Source organism: Pseudonaja textilis, chromosome 9 (assembly GCF_049901715.1).
Source record: "Pseudonaja textilis isolate UNSWEBS1 chromosome 9, rPseTex1.2, whole genome shotgun sequence".
In the NCBI taxonomy this organism is placed as follows: domain Eukaryota; kingdom Metazoa; phylum Chordata; class Lepidosauria; order Squamata; family Elapidae; genus Pseudonaja; species Pseudonaja textilis.
Genome location: NC_141998.1, coordinates 16,822,414 through 16,841,173, shown reverse-complemented (window position 1 = coordinate 16,841,173; position 18,760 = coordinate 16,822,414). Strand labels below are relative to the sequence as shown.

General features: G+C 42.3%; 1 protein-coding gene and 1 long non-coding RNA gene across 39 annotated transcripts in view; one reads left to right on the top strand and one right to left on the bottom strand.

Annotated features, from left to right (window-relative positions):
- The window catches only part of ST3GAL4 (ST3 beta-galactoside alpha-2,3-sialyltransferase 4), a 152,042-nt gene that overhangs the window by 49,356 nt on the left and 83,926 nt on the right, over positions 1-18,760 (bottom strand). For 6 of the 38 annotated variants that reach the window (XM_087939047.1, XM_087939045.1, XM_087939036.1 and 3 more), the window contains 3 exons: positions 16,307-16,419; positions 11,285-11,360; positions 1,703-1,798 (listed from right to left, as the gene is read on the bottom strand). In XM_087939047.1, coding sequence (XP_087795173.1) covers positions 1,703-1,738 — 36 coding nt within the window. In that variant the 5' untranslated portion in view covers positions 1,739-1,798; positions 11,285-11,360; positions 16,307-16,419. Of the gene's footprint in view, positions 1-1,702; positions 1,799-2,958; positions 3,404-3,891; positions 4,124-4,143; positions 4,523-4,816; positions 4,981-11,284; positions 11,361-16,306; positions 16,420-18,760 lie in introns of those variants that run through there. The other 32 variants (XM_087939067.1, XM_087939061.1, XM_087939068.1 and 29 more) reach the window with 12 other exon arrangements.
- LOC148125051 (uncharacterized) lies at positions 4,576-7,915 on the top strand. Its single transcript, XR_015744672.1, has 2 exons — positions 4,576-4,802; positions 7,421-7,915. It is a non-coding gene; the product is annotated as an uncharacterized LOC148125051 (long non-coding RNA).

Below are 18,760 nucleotides of genomic sequence, written 5' to 3'. Positions count from 1 at the left end.
GCCACTTTGGTTCAATTCAGTGTACTTATTTTGCTATAAGATCAGATTATGCCAAAAGAAGAATCCCGTTATGAAAAGAAGAAAAAAGACATGGATACAACACACACATACATCTCCAGAGACAGATATGACTATAGACCAGGGGTCTCCAAACTTGACAGCTGTAAGACTTGTGGACTTCAACTCCCAGAATTCCTCCCCCAGTCATGTTAGCTCAGGAATTCTGGGAATTGAAGTCCACAAGTCTTAAACTTGCCAAGTTTGAAGACCAGATAGATAGAGAGAGAGAGAGAGAGAGAGAGAGAGAGAGAGAGAGAGAGAGAGAGAGAGAGAGAGACACAGACAGACAGACGGATGATGAGTGGATGGATGATGGATGGATGGATGAATGGACGGACAGACAGACATAAAAGACAGATAGAAGATAGATGGCAGATGGGTGGATGGAGAGACAGACAGATCAGACCAGACCAGACCGATAGTACAGACAAGCAGATAAGATAGGACAGACCAACAGACATGGAAGGATATTGATACTTTAGATGAGCATCTTTTTAAACTCTTTGATTTACTGCAATTTGACTTGAAAATGGTGATATATTAAAACAAAACAGTTGATATTTGTTTATTGCATGCATTTTGGCCCCAAATGTACAGTATGGGTCAGATGCATTAGCAACATGTAAACCCTTGGCTTACTATTAAGTATTAGAGCATTGTTCCGTTGGTTCTAAACTTAGTATTTTTAATAAGCAATGAAAAAGGATCACTAAGACAGCTGTATGTACAAGAATCCTAGAATAAAGTGTTATGATATTCATAGCTATAAATCAATAATTAATGGTAAGCATGTTTTTATGACCTTACCTTAAGAATAAGATTTGTGATTTGTGTATTTTAAACTTAGCTTCACACTTAAGTCACCTAATATATTTTTGTAGCATTTTTTTTCCTTTCTGCATTTTTCTTTCCGTTTTTTCCCCCTCTGTCCCTTTTGTTATTTCCCCCCCTTTTCTCATTTGTACACACAAATACACATATATGTAGACAATTCTTTGTGTTTACACACAAACTTTGGTCATGATCACTGGATGGCAGTAAAAACTTTTGAGTTTTCTAAGCTCTTTCTTGCATCTATTGCTTGTGCTTAGATGCAGCTAATTTTCAGGTCTTGACATAATACTATGACAGTCTGATAAAAGTCTTCGTGACATTATGACTCAAGATTTGCCAAATAGAAATGTTTAGGAAAAAAGAAGATGAAAAGCAAGTGAAGAAATCTAGAATCTTTGATTAAAGAGGATAAATGCTGGGGAAGGCTAGCTCAGCACTTCGAAGGAAGGAAACGCCATTCTGCAATCTCATTTCAAAGGATATGTTGCAAACACGGATTTTCTGATATCCATTGGTGGGTTGTATTTTGCTGATATATCATTCTTCCTGCCTCTTAGTCTAGATTCCCTTGCTGAAGACTGGCCACTTGACCAGTTTGAGTTTCATCTATAAATACTAGTTTCTAAAGTACCTATCCATAATACTTAAGAAGCACTTATCTAGTTAGAGAAAGGAGATGGAACAAGATAGACCCAATAGCAGGAGGGAAATGCAAAACAAAATAGGATTGGTCCTATAGCAGCTGTATAGTTTATATTAAACTGTACTGACCTCCTCTCTTGGACATAACACAACCTGCTGATCTTACCTCCAAAGTACTGTGTTTTTCTTCTGTCTCTTCCATGCTTTCAAATACTCCCCTCGGATTTTAAATTATAGCAGCAGAATGTCAAGGTGGCAGCTCCTGTTTTGATTAATTAGGCTTTTTGATTATTTTTTAATAAAAGAAACACACCCATCAAAGACTTTCCCCACCATAAAATTGATGCTGTAGACCAGGAAAACTGGAATCAGATTCCCACAGAAAGGAAAGCTATCATTCCAGAGAATCCTGGTTTAATTTGGAATAAGCTCTATGGATAGACGCTAGGGCATGCTTACTCCAGATTTTTCCCCCTTCACTTTCAATAAATTTATATGAATTGTCTTTTCCATCAAATAAGTTATCTGTCTTGCCGCTTCTAAAAAAAGTGTAAACCCCAAAATAAACTTTGATTGTTGGCATATGCTTATAAGGATGCAACATCCTTGATACTTGCATGGGAGAAGCCAAGCAGTAACTACTACCACTAAAATGAACAGCCAAGAACTTCCATTAATGGGAGAGACCAAATAGGAACCAGTGAGTTAAATATATAACTGATTCCCATAAAGTAAGAATTCTTTTGGCTTACAACTTTGTTATCATTATGACCCACATTAAATCATTATTATGGCATAACATTTGACACCATTTTTCATTTCAAGGGAGGGAAAAAATGGTCTTGGTTTTTAACAACATTTTTTTTTCCTTAAGAAGTGGAAGTAGAAGAATCCACATTGGGGCATGATTGGAAAGTACAGTATGATCAAGGTTAATTTTTTCCTACTCTCCAAAATGAAGGTGCTAGTCTGGGGCTCCATCTTACATTAGCTATTTATAGGGCTAGAAGGGACCTTGGAGGTCCTCTATTCCAACCTCCTACTCAAAGCAGGGGACTTTATACCATGTCGTTATTGACTTACAAATATCTTAGAACTGTCTATATTAAAACTAGAACTCAGTATTATAACCATCCAGTCATTTTTTTAATGGAAAGCATCTGAATTCTTGAGAATTTATTTGGCAGCTCACCATGTTAAGTTTGTCATTACCTTACCTCCCCAAAAAGGATGTAGTTTCAAAATAACAGTAATAAACTAAACCAGTATCCTGCATAATTCTCAATAAACTCTAGGTAGGTCACAACAACCAACCAATCAAACAACAACAACAATGAAATCAATTTAAAAAAAAACAAACAAGCCAGCAGCAACTTCCGAAATCGTGCCCTCCAGCTCCATTTTATGGGAACTTCCACCAACCTCAGATACTGGCTGCAGCGTCTGAAGAAACTGTCTCCAGAATAACTGGAGAGCAACAAGCCAGAAGAACACCTCAAACTTAAAGTTCAAATCAATCATTCCACAGAGAACAGCTTTAATGCTGCAGTAATGCTGCTGTATTTCACATCAGCTCATATTGCTATCGTAAGTTCCACATTTATACCTCGTTGTCTCCCATTAATAGCTTGCGACATTCAAGTTACTGTTCTCTTGAACTGGGGAGTTTACTTTCTCAACTCATTTGGCCCTAGGCCAGCATAGCAGCAACCTTCTACAGGGTCGTAGAATCATAGCCCTGGAAGGGACCGAGGAGGTCATCTAGCTCAACCCCACTGCCCAAGGCAGGAGCCCTTACTATAGATTCATAAACCTTAGGAAGCAACTATGCTTCATAAGGTACCATTGATCCCACAGGCTGTTTTGCATTGGGTTATTTAATACAACATAATACATAATAATACAACAAGTGGTTATTTGGCTTACACAACAGAACAAAAAAAAAAAAAAAAGGCTGTAAAAAAATAATCCTCAATTTTCAATCTTCAACATCAAGTAACGGTTCCAGAATGGACCCGAAATCCACGCAGAATCCATTTCGCCCTCCCACGGAAAACACTGCCATGCTTTTTATTTTATTTTAGACACGATTAAAAAGCATTGGGGGGGGTCTGGGGGTGGGGACAGGGTGTAATATTTTCATGCTCCAGGTAACCAAACGAATCCCCACATCTCAACACCTGTTCTGTTTTTTCTACAAGTCTGTAGAAAAGTCCATGGCTTTTGCAGAGAAAGTGATTTACACTTTCAGTTGGGATGGCTTATGACTGTGTCCCTCAAAAAAAAAAATATTAAATTATAAAAAACGAGGAGCAAAAGATCCCCGGATCATGATTTCAAGAAAACACGGGCTACCTTCTACTTTTTCTACAGGCTTGTTTCCCAGGACAGTAAAGCCAAGTGCCTGCTTTCTCCAACGAGTACATACACCTTGTTTTCATCACTGGGTTCCTGCTTAAAACAGCCTACAGTAAGCCATGCACACAACCGCCACAACCAGAGCTTTCATGGTTTCTTTCTCTCTCTCAAACATCTCTACGGGACACCTGCATGATTAAAAAAAGCGAGGGGGAGTGGATGGGAGAGAGAGGAGGGAAACGGCTTTACCTGAATTTTCTTAGCTGCATTAATCTACCTGACAATTATTTTCCACGCCTGCCCAGAGACTTGCAACCTCCCTGTTTTTTCTTTTCTTTTTTTTCTCCCTATGTTTATCGCGGTTGCCTTGTTTGCGACACTAGGTTTGCATAGGGAATTATCAGCTGGGGAGAAAGCCACAGCTGCGGGATTCACAACACCACACACAATAAGACCCATCCAAAGGCTCTGCTCAGTTCCAGCCACAGGCAACCTGGTTTGCCACAGCAAAAGGTAGGCTCACTCACACCAAGTCGCATTTGGTCATCGGCGTTGAAGATACAGGAAAGCCAAGGTGGAAAACAGAACTTGGTAGCAGTGAAGCAGCAATTGATCAAATGTGTCCTCTGAGATTAAAATCAGCAGGGTTGGCCATAAACCAGAGGAAAACAGGGTTGGCTTTCTTTCTGCCTCCAAGAAGGAAGTTTCTGCTGAATTGAGTGACCTTAAATTGGCTTTCCAGTTACGCAAGGTATACTGGCTCCCTCAAGTTCCAGAATTTCCACAACAGAGAAAGATTGTTTTTCTACTCCTAAATAAGATCTACGTAACACAATTCTTCTTCCTTTTGAGTCCACGATTGCTGAAAATATTGGGGTTATTATTAAGAACTGTCCCCTCCCGGGCAAGTAAGTTTACTCGCCTCTGTTCTAATTCATACACAAATGCTGTGTATTGTTTGACGTTTTAAAGATTTATATTCCAGAATTTGAAAAAGAAAACAAGCTCCTTTTTTTCTTTCCAGCGAAGCTTATATTCTTTATAATATTTTTGTGTGTGTCCTCCAATTTGATTATTTAAAAAAAGGGGGAAACATTTTAACTCCAGTATTATATAACCTGTAAAGATTTTGTACAGCTAGCTCTCAATTTACATTTATTTGCTTAGTGACTGTTCAAAGCTTAGGACAACACTAAAAACAGAAGAGACTTTTAACCGGTCCTCACGCTTATGACTGTAGCAATGGTCACATGACCATGATGTGGTCACTTGGCAACTGGCTCATAATTATGTTAGTCGCAGCGTCTCGGGATCATGTGGTCCCTTCCGACAAGTAGAGGGGAAGGAAAAATTGCAAAGCATGATCACATATGATGTCTCGCTTAATAACCACGGCAAAAAGGACATAAAATCAGGCACGGACAAGTGGTGCTTCACTTAATGACTGCAACACTTAACAGATAATTTTCTGGTACAATGGTGGTCATAGGGGGTCCTTTGGTGCTCCCTGAGTTTGCTTGTTTTCTTGCAGAGGTTTCATTACCCAAATTAGGTGACATCGTCAGTACTAGAAGGGAATGAGCAAAGGTCTCCAAACTTGGCAACTTTAGGACTTGTGGACTTCAACTCCCAGAATTCTGGGAGTTGAAGTCCACAAGTCTTAAAGTTGCCAGGTTTGGGGTCGCCTGGGAATGAGGATTGTGGAGTAGAAAAGGAGGGGGGAGGGAGAGGGGGAGAGCAAGGAGGAGGAGGAGGATTGTGGCATCCTTGGTGTTCTTGAGCTTGCTTGTTTTCTTGCAGAGGTTTCATTACCCAAACTAGTTAAAATCATCAGTACTAGTACACGCAAGCTCAGAGAGCACCAATGACCCATTATGTCAACCCTGAGCTACAAATATTCTCCTTTATTAACTGAGGCAATAGTCTAGACTCTAGAGAGCAGAGTTGAGTAGAGTACAGTAGAGTAGAATAGAATAGTATATAGAGTAGAGTAGAATAGAATATAGAGTAGAATATAGAGAATATAGAGTAGAATATAGAGTAGAGTAGAGTAGAGTAGAATAGAATATAGAGTAGAGTAGAATATAGAGTAGAGTAGAATATAGAGTAGAATAGAATCGTATATAGAGTAGAGTAGAGTAGAATAGAATACAGAGTAGAGTAGAATATAGAGTAGAGTAGAATAGAATAGAGTAGAGTACAGTAGAATAGAATATAGAGTAGAGTAGAGTAGAATGTAGAGTAGAATATAGAGTCGAGTAGAGTAGAGTACAATAGTATATAGAGTAGAATAGAGTAAAATAGAATATGGAGTAGAGTAGAATTTAGAGTAGAATATAGAGTAGAGTAGAGTAGAATAGTATATAGAGTAGAGTAGAGTAGAATAGAATATAGAGTAGAGTATAATGTAGAGTAGAATATAGAGTAGAGTAGAATAGAATAGTATACAGAGTAGAGTATAGTAGAATAGAATATAGAGTAGAGTAGAGTAGAATAGTATATAGAGTAGAGTATAGTAGAATAGAATATAGAGTAGAGTATAATGTAGAGTAGAATATAGAGTAGAGTAGAATAGAATAGTATACAGAGTAGAGTATAGTAGAATAGAATATAGAGTAGAGTGGAGTAGAATAGTATATAGAGTAGGGTACAGTAGAATAGAATATAGAGAATATAGAGTAGAGTAGAATGTAGAGTAGAATAGAAGCTGGGAGGACCTTGGAAGTCTTTTAGTCCAGCCTCTGAAGAAGAACCTATACTATTTCAAATAAGTGGCTATCTAGTCTCCTCTTAAAAACCTCCAGTGATGGAGCACCCATGATTTCTGGTGGGAAGCTGTTCCACTGGTTAATTGTCCTCACTGTTAGGAAGTTTCTCCTTAATTCCAGGTTGCTTTTTTCTTTGATCAGTTTCCATCCATTGTTTCTCGTCCTGCCTTCCGGTGCTTTGGAGAATAATTTGACCCCCTCTTTTTTGTGGCAGCCCCTCAAAATACTGGAATCCTGCTATCATGTTGCCCCTAATTCTTCTTTTCTTTCGACTAGCCAGACCCAAATCCTGCAGCCTAAGAAAGACTAGTGACATGACAGCAGTATTCCAGTATTTGAGGGGCTGCCCACAAAAGAGGAGGGAGTCAAGCTATTCTCCAAAGCACTAAAGGCAGGTCAAGAAGTAACGGGTGGAAACTCATCAAGGAAAGAAGCAACCTAGAATTAAGGAGAAACTTCCTAACAGTGAAAAAAATGGACCAGTGGAACAGCTTGCCTCCAGAAATCCTGGACGCTCCATCACTGGGGGGTTTTAAGAAGAGATTGGGCAGCCACCTGTCTGAAATGGTGTAGGATCTCCTGCTTGAACAGACTATATGACCGCCAAGGTCCCTTCCAGCTCTATTCTGATTGATTGATTGACTTCTGAATGTTTCTGGTTGGCCACTGAGGTGACACGAAACGCTGCGCTTGGCGCCCTTGGGCTCTTACATTCTTATATGCAAAAGCTATCCTGTTTTTCTCTTTTGTCCCCAAAGGCAGAAAACCCCTATGGCTGTTGGTGTTTTTCCCCTGACATTCATGTCTTCGGTGAACGTTTGTGTCATTCCCGCATTATTTAACTTAAAATTAAACATTATTTCACCTGATAGGCAATATTTGCCATGGAACTTCAGACGAACTGAAAATGGACATGCAAATATTTGTAGCAGGCTATGGACGAAAGCCAGGACTCCAGTCAAGGACAATTGTTGGAACATTCCAGAACAAGTTTAGTGCGTTACAAATAGCAGCTCTTGACAGAGAACTATGGAAAATATCCAAATCCATTCATTTTGTTAAAAAGTCAAACCGAGGCATTCAGAGTTCTTCTAAGTCTTTGAGTAAATCTCTTCTAGAAACAAGTCTTTAAACATTTAGACTCATTCAGCTGGCACAGTGACTTGAGTGATGCATTGGGTTATTTTACTCCAAGCATTTCATAACCCCACCCAGTGTAATTTTCCCTACTATTAAAGAAACCCAAGAACTGTTTTCTTTGAATGGAGTCCAGCTCTGGAACATGATATCATCTCAGAAAGAAATACAGGCTTTATTTCTTATTTTTCCAAAAGGCCTCTGCCGCCCATGTGCAGGTAAGGTAACGGTAAAGGTTCCCCTCGCACATATGTGCTAGTCGTTTCCGGCTCTGGGGGGCAGTGTTCATCTCCGTTACAAAGCCAAGAGCCAGCAGTGTCCAAAGACGTCTCCATGGTCATGTGGCCGGCATGACTAAATGCCAAAGGTGCATGGAACACTGTCCCCTTCCCATCAAAGTGGTCCCTATTTTTCAACTTGCATGTTTTAACATGCTTTTGAGCTGTTACGTTGGCAGAAGCTGGGACAGGAGCTCACACCATTACAGGGTGCTAGGGATTTGAACCGCCAACTTTTCTGATCAACAAGCTCCAGCGTCTTAGCCACTGAGCCACTACGTCCCTTCAAGTGCAGGTAGACACTCTTAAAAAGTGGACAACTGAAGGCCACCACTTTTGAGGTATTTCCAATACAGGTAGTTCTCAACTAACGACTGCAAAATTTATGTTGCTAAGTGAGATCCTTGCTGAGTGTTTCCTGTCACACTTCTTAAGTGAATCATTGCAGCCGTTAAGTCAGTTGTTAAGTAAATCAGACTTCTCCAGAGTGGATTTGATTTATATCAAGTCAATTTAAATCACTAGTAAAAGATTTAAATCAGTTCAATTTAAATCATACTTTTGAAAGAGCAACTGTCATCTCTGCTGTGAAATTGTGCGAATGCCTCAATGTAGTGCATTTTATCTCAGCTTAAAGAGCTTGAATGAGTTTACCAAAAATGAAAATATTGCAGAATGTACAGCCTCATGCTACATAACTAAGCTCCATTTCATGCTGAATAACTAAATTATTAATGTACCTTAAATAAAAAAAACCTTACCTTTAGACAGATTTCTACTCCAAAAGTATTTTAGTAAAATAAATTTGATAAAAAAAATTTAAAATCCAACTTAAATTTTAAAAAATCTGATTTAAATTTAAAAAAAAACCTGTTTTTTTTTTCAAATTTTTTTTAAATCATCCATTTTTATTCACCCTGGGCTTCTCCAATTGAATTTTCTCATTAGAAGGTCGGAAAAAGGGATCACGTGGCCCCAGGACACTGCAGCCATCATAAACATGAGCCAGTTGCCAAGTGGCCACATTTTGATCATGTGACCATGGGGGATTCTGCAATGGTTGTTAAGTGTGAAAAATAGTTTAAGTCACCTTTTTTTTCAGTGCCGTTATAACTTTGAACGGTCACTAAAACACACTGTTGTAAGTCGAGGACTTACCTGTACACTTTCCCCCCCCCCTGCCCCCCAAAAAGCTCCAGTGTCCTCCTGGCTTCTTGAGGGAGGGGAGAGAGGGTTGTAGCAAACAAAACGAGAAAAGGCAGAACATCACAGAAAAAAACTCAACCTAGGAAGAATAAAAACCGCGGATACGTCTACACGGCCACCAATTTCGCCCTTCAAAGTACCAGGATGATGCAGGATGAAGCCAATCCATGGATGTTGTTCAGATCTAACAACTTAAAATGCTGGCAGCAAAGGAGTGGCAGTCGCTTTACCCTGAAATTGGCTCAGCGTCCCAAGCACGAAAGTCTACGGAGATTCTTAAGTCATCCTGGACATGGTTGCCCCAAAGGTGCTTCCGCACCCCCCACCCCCCAAGAGGCAATTGGACTTTCTTGTTAATTCTTTTGAAGGCATTTTTGCTTCCCTTCCAAGAAGGTTCTTCACCTCTGGCCCGACTATGAAAGTTTTATCAGCTCGCTGGCCAGAACGAGTCAAGAGTGCAGAATACTATGTTTTGTTTTGTTTTTTTTCAAGATTGAACCGAAAGAACCAACAACCACTTACCCCTCCTATTCTGAATACCACCTCTGGGTTAGACTCAACTGGCAGCATTTTTGGTTAGCCTTAAATTATGGAGTAGCATTCATCTTTACTCTGAAGGCTACGTTGGGAGCCATACGCAGGTGCACATATATTAATTTCCATGTAAACCTTGCGCCTTTCTAGCCATGTCTGACTCTAGAGCCGCTCCAGGGCGAAACTTTGCCAAGCAAGATGTTCTGTCTCCTCCACCCTCAATCTGTGATATGATGTAATATGAGATACCCTGCAACCGTTCGCCTATGTCATCAGAGCTATTATTACAAACATCCGCTTATGCCAGGAAGAAAAGGGAAAAAAAAAATCCAGGCCAGGAATTTTTCCAGTGCTGGAAGGCATAGTGGGTTGGTATTCTTTTCTCTTGCCATTTCACTGAAATCTGAAATCTGCCACCAGATCTCATGTACGTGTCATGTGGGTGCCATAAATGTACACAGGCGCAAACTATTATTTTAAACGGCAGCGGGACGGGCCTGAACATGGGTGGGGCCTGACATCACTTTGAAGAAAGAATATTCAAGGTGTAATTTCTCTCTCTCTCTGTCCAGCAAGATCAATGAGCAGCTTTCACAAGAAAGAGTCAAGATCGAGAAAAGTGTAATTAGGCTTTCAACATCTAACGCGGGGGTGGAGAACTATGGACCTTTTATGACCTGTGGAATTCAACCTCCCCACCCCACCCCCAAAAAAAAATTCTGGGATTGAAGTCCACAAGTTCTAAAAGGGCCAAACTCCATCCACCTCCCCTCTCTGTTCTAAAGTAATCTCCCTTGGAAGATGACGAGAATTTCTTCTATTTTTTTTAAAAAAATTAAAAATATAAATGGATCGGCGTACATTTTTGACTAATGCAAGACCCTGGAAGCTGATCCTGACGCAGAAAGAAATAGCAAATTATCACCCCACGCTTTCCAAATCGAATACTGGTAGTTTTCGACTTACGCCTAATTTTATGATCTTGTTTTTGTTTTTTTTGCCACGGTTGTTAAGTGAATCATTGCACCCGTTGAGTGAATCGTGTAGTCCTTAAGAAAATCTGGCTTTCTCTCTCCACCCCACACACACACATAATGACTTGGCTTGTCGGCAGCTGGCCAATGGTGATCCCATGACCCTGTTGTAAGTACATGCCAGTTGCCAAGTGCCCTAAATTTCAATCATGTGACAGCTGAAAGGAAGACCAATCATTAGTCACTTTTTTCGGGGCTCCTGTAACTTTAAAGGGAGACCACACTGAATGGTTCTTAAGTCAAGGAGGACCTGTATGTATTCTCAATGCAATTACGGAGACCTGTAGCTATTTCATTTAGCATGAAGCTACTGCAGAACGTAAAGAGAAAAGACCTTTACAAGAAAAAAAAATGCTTGATATCTTCCCCAAGTTCACATCTCTGCCTTATCTCCATCCTTGCCGTACTGCAACTCAAAAGATTAGCTACTTACAGTCCACTCTTTCCTGTCCTCCAACCAAGATAGCAATGCATCCAGAAGATAAGAGATCTACAATCCCATTTGCTTGCTACAAATAAAGAAATAAATGACAAACACATTAACCAGAGTAGCCGCTAAGATAAATAAAAAGGGCACTTCCGCGTACCCGTAGTATAATTCATCAAAGCTGAAAACTCCCAAGTCCTTTTTTCATGCTGGTGGGCCCCTTCTGCAAAGCTGCACCAAAAAGAGGTGTGTGTGTGGTTTTTTGTTTTAAAGAAACAGGGTTCAAGAATCCTAAACAAACAAGTGAGCAAGAAACATGCTTTGTTCTCCCTTTCATTCTTTTAGGACAACATTCCTAAAAAGAATGCTCCAGATATTAGGACTGTGGATACAGCACAACACATGAGTAGTGCGGTGGCCTAGAGGTGGAGCTCTCACCTCACAATCAGGAGGCTGTGAGTTCAATCCTAGGTAGAGTTAGATATTTCTCTCTCTGGCCACGTTGAGAATATATCTGCTGAATATAACTCAGCATTGGTGACAAGAAGGGCATCCGGCCAGTAAACACGCGGCTTCATTCAGTTGCCCAGGCTCTTAAAAGATGATACAGCACAACACACACCTCTTCACAAGCAAAAAGAGATTGAAGATCAGACTCAGTTTGTCATGGACGGTGCTGGGACATACACAAAATTAAGAGCACATTATGTTCTCGACATACGACCACAATTAAATCCAACATTTTTGTTACTATTTGTTAAGTGAATTCTGCCCTATTTTACAACCTTCCTTGCCACCGTTGTTAAATGAATCACTGCAGCTCTCAAGTTAGTAACACGGTTGATAAGTGAATCTGGCTTCCCCAGATTGTCAGCTGGTTGAAAAAGGGGTGACATAACTCCGGGACAATGCAACCGTCATAAATATGAGTCAGTTGCCGAACATATGAATGTTGATCATGTGACCATGGAGATGCTGCAACGGTTGTAAGTGTGAAAAATGGTCCTAAGTCATTTTTTTCAGTGCCATCAAACGGTCATTAACAAAACTGTTGTTAAGTTTAGGACTTTCTGTAGTAAATACCCATTTGCAGTGCAGTTTTGAGGGCGCAGGCCCTGGTTCACAAGAAAAGGCTTGTGTGAAGTATGAATCTGGAAAAGGGCCCGTGCCCAATCTGAATGTTAAAAATCCCAACGTATTATTGTATTGGATGAACTCCTGAGAAAGAAATCACAAACAATACATGAAGGCCCAACAGATACAAACTCAATGTAAACCGCTCCAAACTTGATTGCAGAAAGTACGACTTCAGCACCAGAGTGGTCAATGTCTGGAACGCACTACCTGTTGTGGTTCGCCAGCAGCAGGTGTGGATGGCTGAGGTCTCGGAGAGCGAGGACTCGGATGCGTGTGATGCAGGGATGGGGCCAGGACCATCAGGGAGTGGAAGGTTGCCTTCAGAGATTGTGGAGGCTGGCAGCAGTGATGAAGAGGACCCCGAGGAGCCTGTGCCCAGTGCGCGTGCGTGCAGGGCTGCCCGAAGGAAAGAGCAGCTGCAGCAGCACGGGCAACTCGGGAGTAAAGCTGCAAGGTAATGGCCCCTCCCTTAAGGGACAAAAGCCAGCCCTCAGAGGTGGGATTCTTTGCTGGAAGCAAAGAAGTTCTTGCACTTCAAGTCTTGTGGAAGTTCGGACTATCCTGGTTTGTGTTTGGAGACTTTGGGGGTTTGATTATTTCCTTGCAATTTAATCTAGTGTTCTTGGCAGCCTTGCACAACCTTGCCAAGGCTTGTTCTTATCCGGGACAATTAGTTTTTAATAGCCTTTTACTGTGAATTAATGGAATTCACAGAGAAGCATTAAAAAGGTTTTGCTGTTTGGTGTTTGTTTGCTTTTAACAAGGCTTGGGTCAAAACGCTACCTGATTCTGTTGTCACGTGCTCAAACTCACACTCCTTTAACCTCAAACTATCCATATTGACCTCACCCCATTCCTAAGAAGTCTGTAAGGGGTGTGCATAAGGGCACCATCGTGCCTCCCGTCCCTGTCCTATTGTCCCCATTTATTCATTCCTGTTTCCTGTATTCTTACTCATGTTTATAATTATACCTATTATCTTGTAAGCGACTGACAAATCAAATCAATAAAAATAAAATAAATATGTCATTTCTCAGAAAGTTTCAAATGGAGTAAAGCCGGATGTTCTGTTTTTCTCCGCCTTGTTTTTTTAGAACAGGAAGCATATTCCAAAATTTTGAAAAATGGATTCTCCAAGTCAACCCATTTTTAAAGTCTGTGTAATCATGCTGTGACAAGATAGGTCTGTGGTGCAACAACAGTGACAACAGCAACGGCATAATTTTAAAAACTTCAAATTCAAAAATTATGTATTTGAACACAAATATAGGACACTCTGCATGTAAAGCATATATCCACATACTTAACTATAACCCTTTCTTACTAACACAATTCCCATGCACTGCCCTTTTTGTATACACACAAAACGTATTTATTTATCAAATTTATATAGCCACCAATCTCATGGACTCTTGAGTGGCATACAACAATCAGACAAATCAGTAACAATCATTATCCCAAACCATGATATAGTAATTCAGTTATTAAAAAGCATTAAAAGCAAAACTAAAACAAAAAAGAAAATAATAGAGGAATATAATAAGGGAGAATAAAGAATAAGGGAGCCACCTAGGGGTGGGATTCTACCAGTTCGCACCTATTCGCTAGAACCGGTTGTTAACATTCTAAGCAGTTCGGAGAGCCGGTTGTTAGAAGAAATTACTGGCCTAATCCTGTAAGGAAGGCAGGAAGGAAACATTCTGGTGTTGCTTACAGAAACTACCTCTCCGTTAACCCTTATTACATTCTTGGCAGGACTAGACTTCCTGTCTCTGGATCTTCTCTGGAGTTTTTTCCTCCTACTTTGCTCGTGTGGAGTGACCATTCAAAGTTACAATGGCACTGAAAAAAGTGACTTATGACCATTTTTCACACTTACGACTGTTGTAGCATCCCCACAGTCATAAGAGGCCAGGCGTGGAGATGCGTGCCTCGATGTGAGTGATATTGAGTTGGCCACGCCCAGCCAGTCACATGACTAACTAAGCCATGCCCACCACCAAAGCCATGCCCACAGAACTAGTTGTTAAAAAAATTTGGATCCCACTCCAGGAGCCACCTGACTCATTCACTTATTGCCTGGGGTCCCGAGACTTGCTGGCATTCCCAGGTCTTGAAGGACCTTTGAAAGTTGAGGAGTGATGAGGCCGACCTCTTCTCTGAGGGAAGAAGGTTCCATAATGGACCCCATTATTAATGGGAATACTGCAGTAGAAAAGCCTCACCATCTAGGTCCCCCCAGAAGAAGCTCCCTAACAGAATAACACAGTCAGAAGGGACCTTAGAGCAGGGGTCCCCAACCACCGGGCCCCGAACCGGTACCGGTCGGTGGATCATTTTCTACCGGGCCACCAGTTTGCTGGGCACCGCCATCTTGTTTCGACAGACATGATATTCTTCGGGATTCCGATTTTGGGGGGGAATCAGCCCCCCCCCTTTCCCCCCCTTCTTCTCCTCCTTCCCCTCCCCTCGGAGGCCCCCTGAGTCAGGAGTTGCTACTGCCCGGTGTGGCTCCACGCGGCTCCAGTCCCGCGTTGCCTCGGGAAGGGAAAGGCAAAAAGGAAGAGCCGTGGCGTCGCTTTGCAAAGAGGGCTGGAAAAGGCAAAGCAGTTTTGCAAACGATTCCTGGCCGCCCAGATGTAAATAAATGGTTTTTGCCCAGGAAGCCCATTCTCAAGAGTTTAAAAAGCTCAAGTAATAATACGCCTTTCTCTCTCTCTCCCCCACCCCCCCAACAGGGCGCGCTTCAACGACTCCTCAGGCCGCTCTCGTTCTTTCAAAAGTGTGAGGCGGGAGTCAGTTGCAGGAAAAACCGAGCCAAGGAGCGGGGACACAAGTCGCAACCGCAAGGCTAGTGGCGAGCGGAGTGGGGGGGGGGGAAGAAGACTATTATTCCTGTTATTCTCGCGCTGTGGGGATAGTGAGTGGGTGTTTGAGTGGGTGTTCTGTGTGTGGGCATGCGTGCACAATGATGCCGGGCAAGAGCTGCCTTTGGGGTTATAGAGCCGCCGCCTCTCGCCGAACTACCCGCGCCAGACGCAAAAAAGTTCTCCGTGGGGAGGAAAGTGGACCCACGTCACGCCCCGGGTCTCTTCTCCCCCCCCTCCCCCCCCCAGTTGTCAGGTGTCTGCGCGATCAGCCCGGAGGAGCCCTGCTGCCTTTAGCCTGCAGCTTGGAGGATCTCATGCAGGAGGGGCGAGGACGAGCCCGAAAGCACCAGCTGAGGCTTCCGTGCAGGGAGGGGTCACTGGGGAAGACCTGGAGGAGAGGGGAGGGTGAGGGGGGGAGAGGAAATGCCTTGTCATGCGTGCTGATGCCGGTACCGGGCCGCGGATCATTTTGTGATGCCAGTACCGGGCCGTGGCACAAAAAAGGTTGGGTGCCACTCCCTTAGAGGTTTTCTAGTCCAACCCACTGTTTAGGCAGTAAACCCTATGATTGTCCAATCTCTTCTTAAAAATCTCCAGTGTTGGAGCACCCACAACTTCTAGAGGCAGGTTGTTCCACTGGTTAATTGTCCTCACTGTCAGGAAATTTCTGCTTAGTTCTAGGTTGCTTCTCTCCTTGATTAGTTTCCACCCATTGTCTTGCTTTCTGGTGTTCTGGAGCATAGTTTGACCTCTTCTTCTTTGTGGCAGCCCCTCAAATACTGGAAGACTGCTATCATGTCACCCCTAGCCCTTCTTTTCATCAGACTAGACATCCCCAATTCCTGCAATAGTTCTTCACATGTTTTAACCTGCAGTCCCCTAATCATAGGTGACCTGATGACCATACCCATAACACACCCATTGCACTGAATCCTATGGGGTGGGCAGTTGAAATCAAGACTCAAATTCAGATAACCTAGGGAGAAATACTGTTCCATTTCGATAACCACTCTCTACTTACCAGTTATGCAGTACAGCAATGAAGAGGTGCTACAGGGCTCCCAGGTTCTCCAATTGGACCAGTGAGATGCTTTGGATGGTAGCATGAGTCTCTCTATACCTCAGGACTGCCATCTGTAAAATAGAAACAATACAAGGCAGTTCAGAGTGAGGCTGAACTTAACCTCTATGTCCATTCAAAGTAAGCTGTTCCCCCCACCCCACACACAGATTCAGATGGCAACGGGTAATCCTCGACTTATATCCCCAACTGGGACTGGGACTTCCATCACTAAGCAATGTGGTCGTTAAATGAGCCAGGCTCAATTTTACAACTTTTGCAACGGTCGGTAAGCAAATTGCACCATTGTTAAGCGGATCCAACTGGCCTACTTCCCCATGGACTTTGTCAGAAACGTACTGGGAATTGGTGAGTACATGGATGCTGCGTGGTCGTAAAGGTGAGGACAGGTCATAAGTCTCCTTTTTCAGCACTATTGTAACTCTGAATGGTCATTAAAGGGATGGTTGCAAGGCGAGAGAACTACCTGCATTCTAATCAGTGAAGATTTCGGTAATTCTTCTAATGGAATTATTAGTGCGCTGCTCACTAAGACGTCTTCATGCCTCCTTTGAAATGTGTGGCCAGCTCCTGCCCCCTCGTTATTTAATTTCATTTATTTTCAATTAAAAGGAATGTGGACTCTCCACTTAGACCTATTTGGGTGTTCTCTTTAGGAACAGTGATGCTTTGAAACAAAGATGGAAATTCGGATTTACTAATCGCCATTTGATGATTCGGAGTAGATAACAGCTCCTGTCTCCCAACTATCCGACAACTGAAAACCATTACATATGATTTTGTGGTTATGTGTCAGTTTGTTTTGGTTCTCGGCTTTCTGATATTTTGACAGGCAGTGCTTTTAAAATGACTAATTGAAGACAACAAATGCTAGCGATTATGAATTACACTTCCCTTGTTTACAAACTGAAATTTAAAACTACGAGGTCTATGCCTTTAGGTCCCTGGTTTGTTTTCTTAACAAAGGCAGGAAGCTTCACTTCAATTACTGATTTAAAAACTCCTTAGGCTTGTGGCAGAGTCGCTTGTTCTTGCAGGTTAAATAGATGCATTTTGCATCTGCCTGGAGTTCGCCAACAAACAACTATTGATCCCTCCGAAGGGGTGTGTATGTCTGATCAGATGAATTCCATATCATAGCTAAGGGACAAGCCCTAACCTCTGTAAGATAAAACACAAAGCTATTTATCTCCAGCCGCTCTATCTTTCAAACCTTGCCTTGCGTCTTTTCATGCTCTGCATAAATATCATCCCTTTCCTTTTAGCCTTTTCTCAGCAATCTTCCTCTGCTAACCTTGCTTTGACCACCTGTGGGGCTGTGGACAACTTCTTGTTTCTCATCTTCTCTTTCTCTAATGAGCCAGGATACCGTATCACCTATTCTGTGCTAACGGAAAGAAGGTTAAGCAGCAGAAAACCCCCCAAAAGAAAGAACTCTACGGCTCCCCTACTGAAAGTCAGCTTCTGGATTTGTCCTTCTCCAGCAGAGGTCACTAATGCATAGAAGACTCACAAAACCAGTTGTTTGTCTAAAGCACACCCCAGAATTAAGCCTGTCTAAGCTCTCCTCCACACTGCCAACTGGTCTAACTGATAAAATGTTTAACCTTCATAATTGAAGCTACTTGCTTTTCCGGTGAGCGGTCTGGCCTAGGAAGGAAGCAATGGTGTGGGAAGCAAAATGCTTCGACACTGGATGTTTTTCCTGCTCCCCGCAGTCTAATCCCCCCCCCCCGAATTCTGCCTGGTAGCTCATTGGAGAAGACATCAATGGTGAGGTGCGAACAAAGGTGAATGCTGCCTGGATGCATTGGTAAGAACTCACCAGTGTGTTATGCGACAGACGAATGCCGACCCGTCTGAAATCTAAGATTTACAAGACAACTATCCATCCTGTTGCACTGTATGGCAACTGAATGCTGGGCAGCAACAACAGGGATCGAACATTATCTCCATGCCATGGAAATACAAATGCTCCATTGGATATCAGGCATCTCCCTTCTTGACCACATCACAAATGACAACATTCGATAGCATTTTGGTGTGGCGCCAATTATAGAGATGATGAAAGAAGACCAGCTCCGCTTGTATGGACATGTCCTGAGAGCAGCACTTTCCCCCATGGCCACTACTGCCTACCAACTAGAAGTCAATGGCCGGCAACTTCACAGGCACCCAAAACAGAGATGGCAAGACACCATCAACAAAGATATGCAAGCTATGGGCCTATGCCCCGGAGACGCAGCTGACTGTGCAAAGTAGTGTTCAATGATCTGAAAAGCGGACCCTGCACCTGTGGGAATATACTAGGAGGAGGAGGAGGAAGAAGAAAGGAAGAGGGAAGAAGAAAGGAAGAGGGAAGGAGGAAGGAAGAGGGAAAAAGGAAGGAAGAGG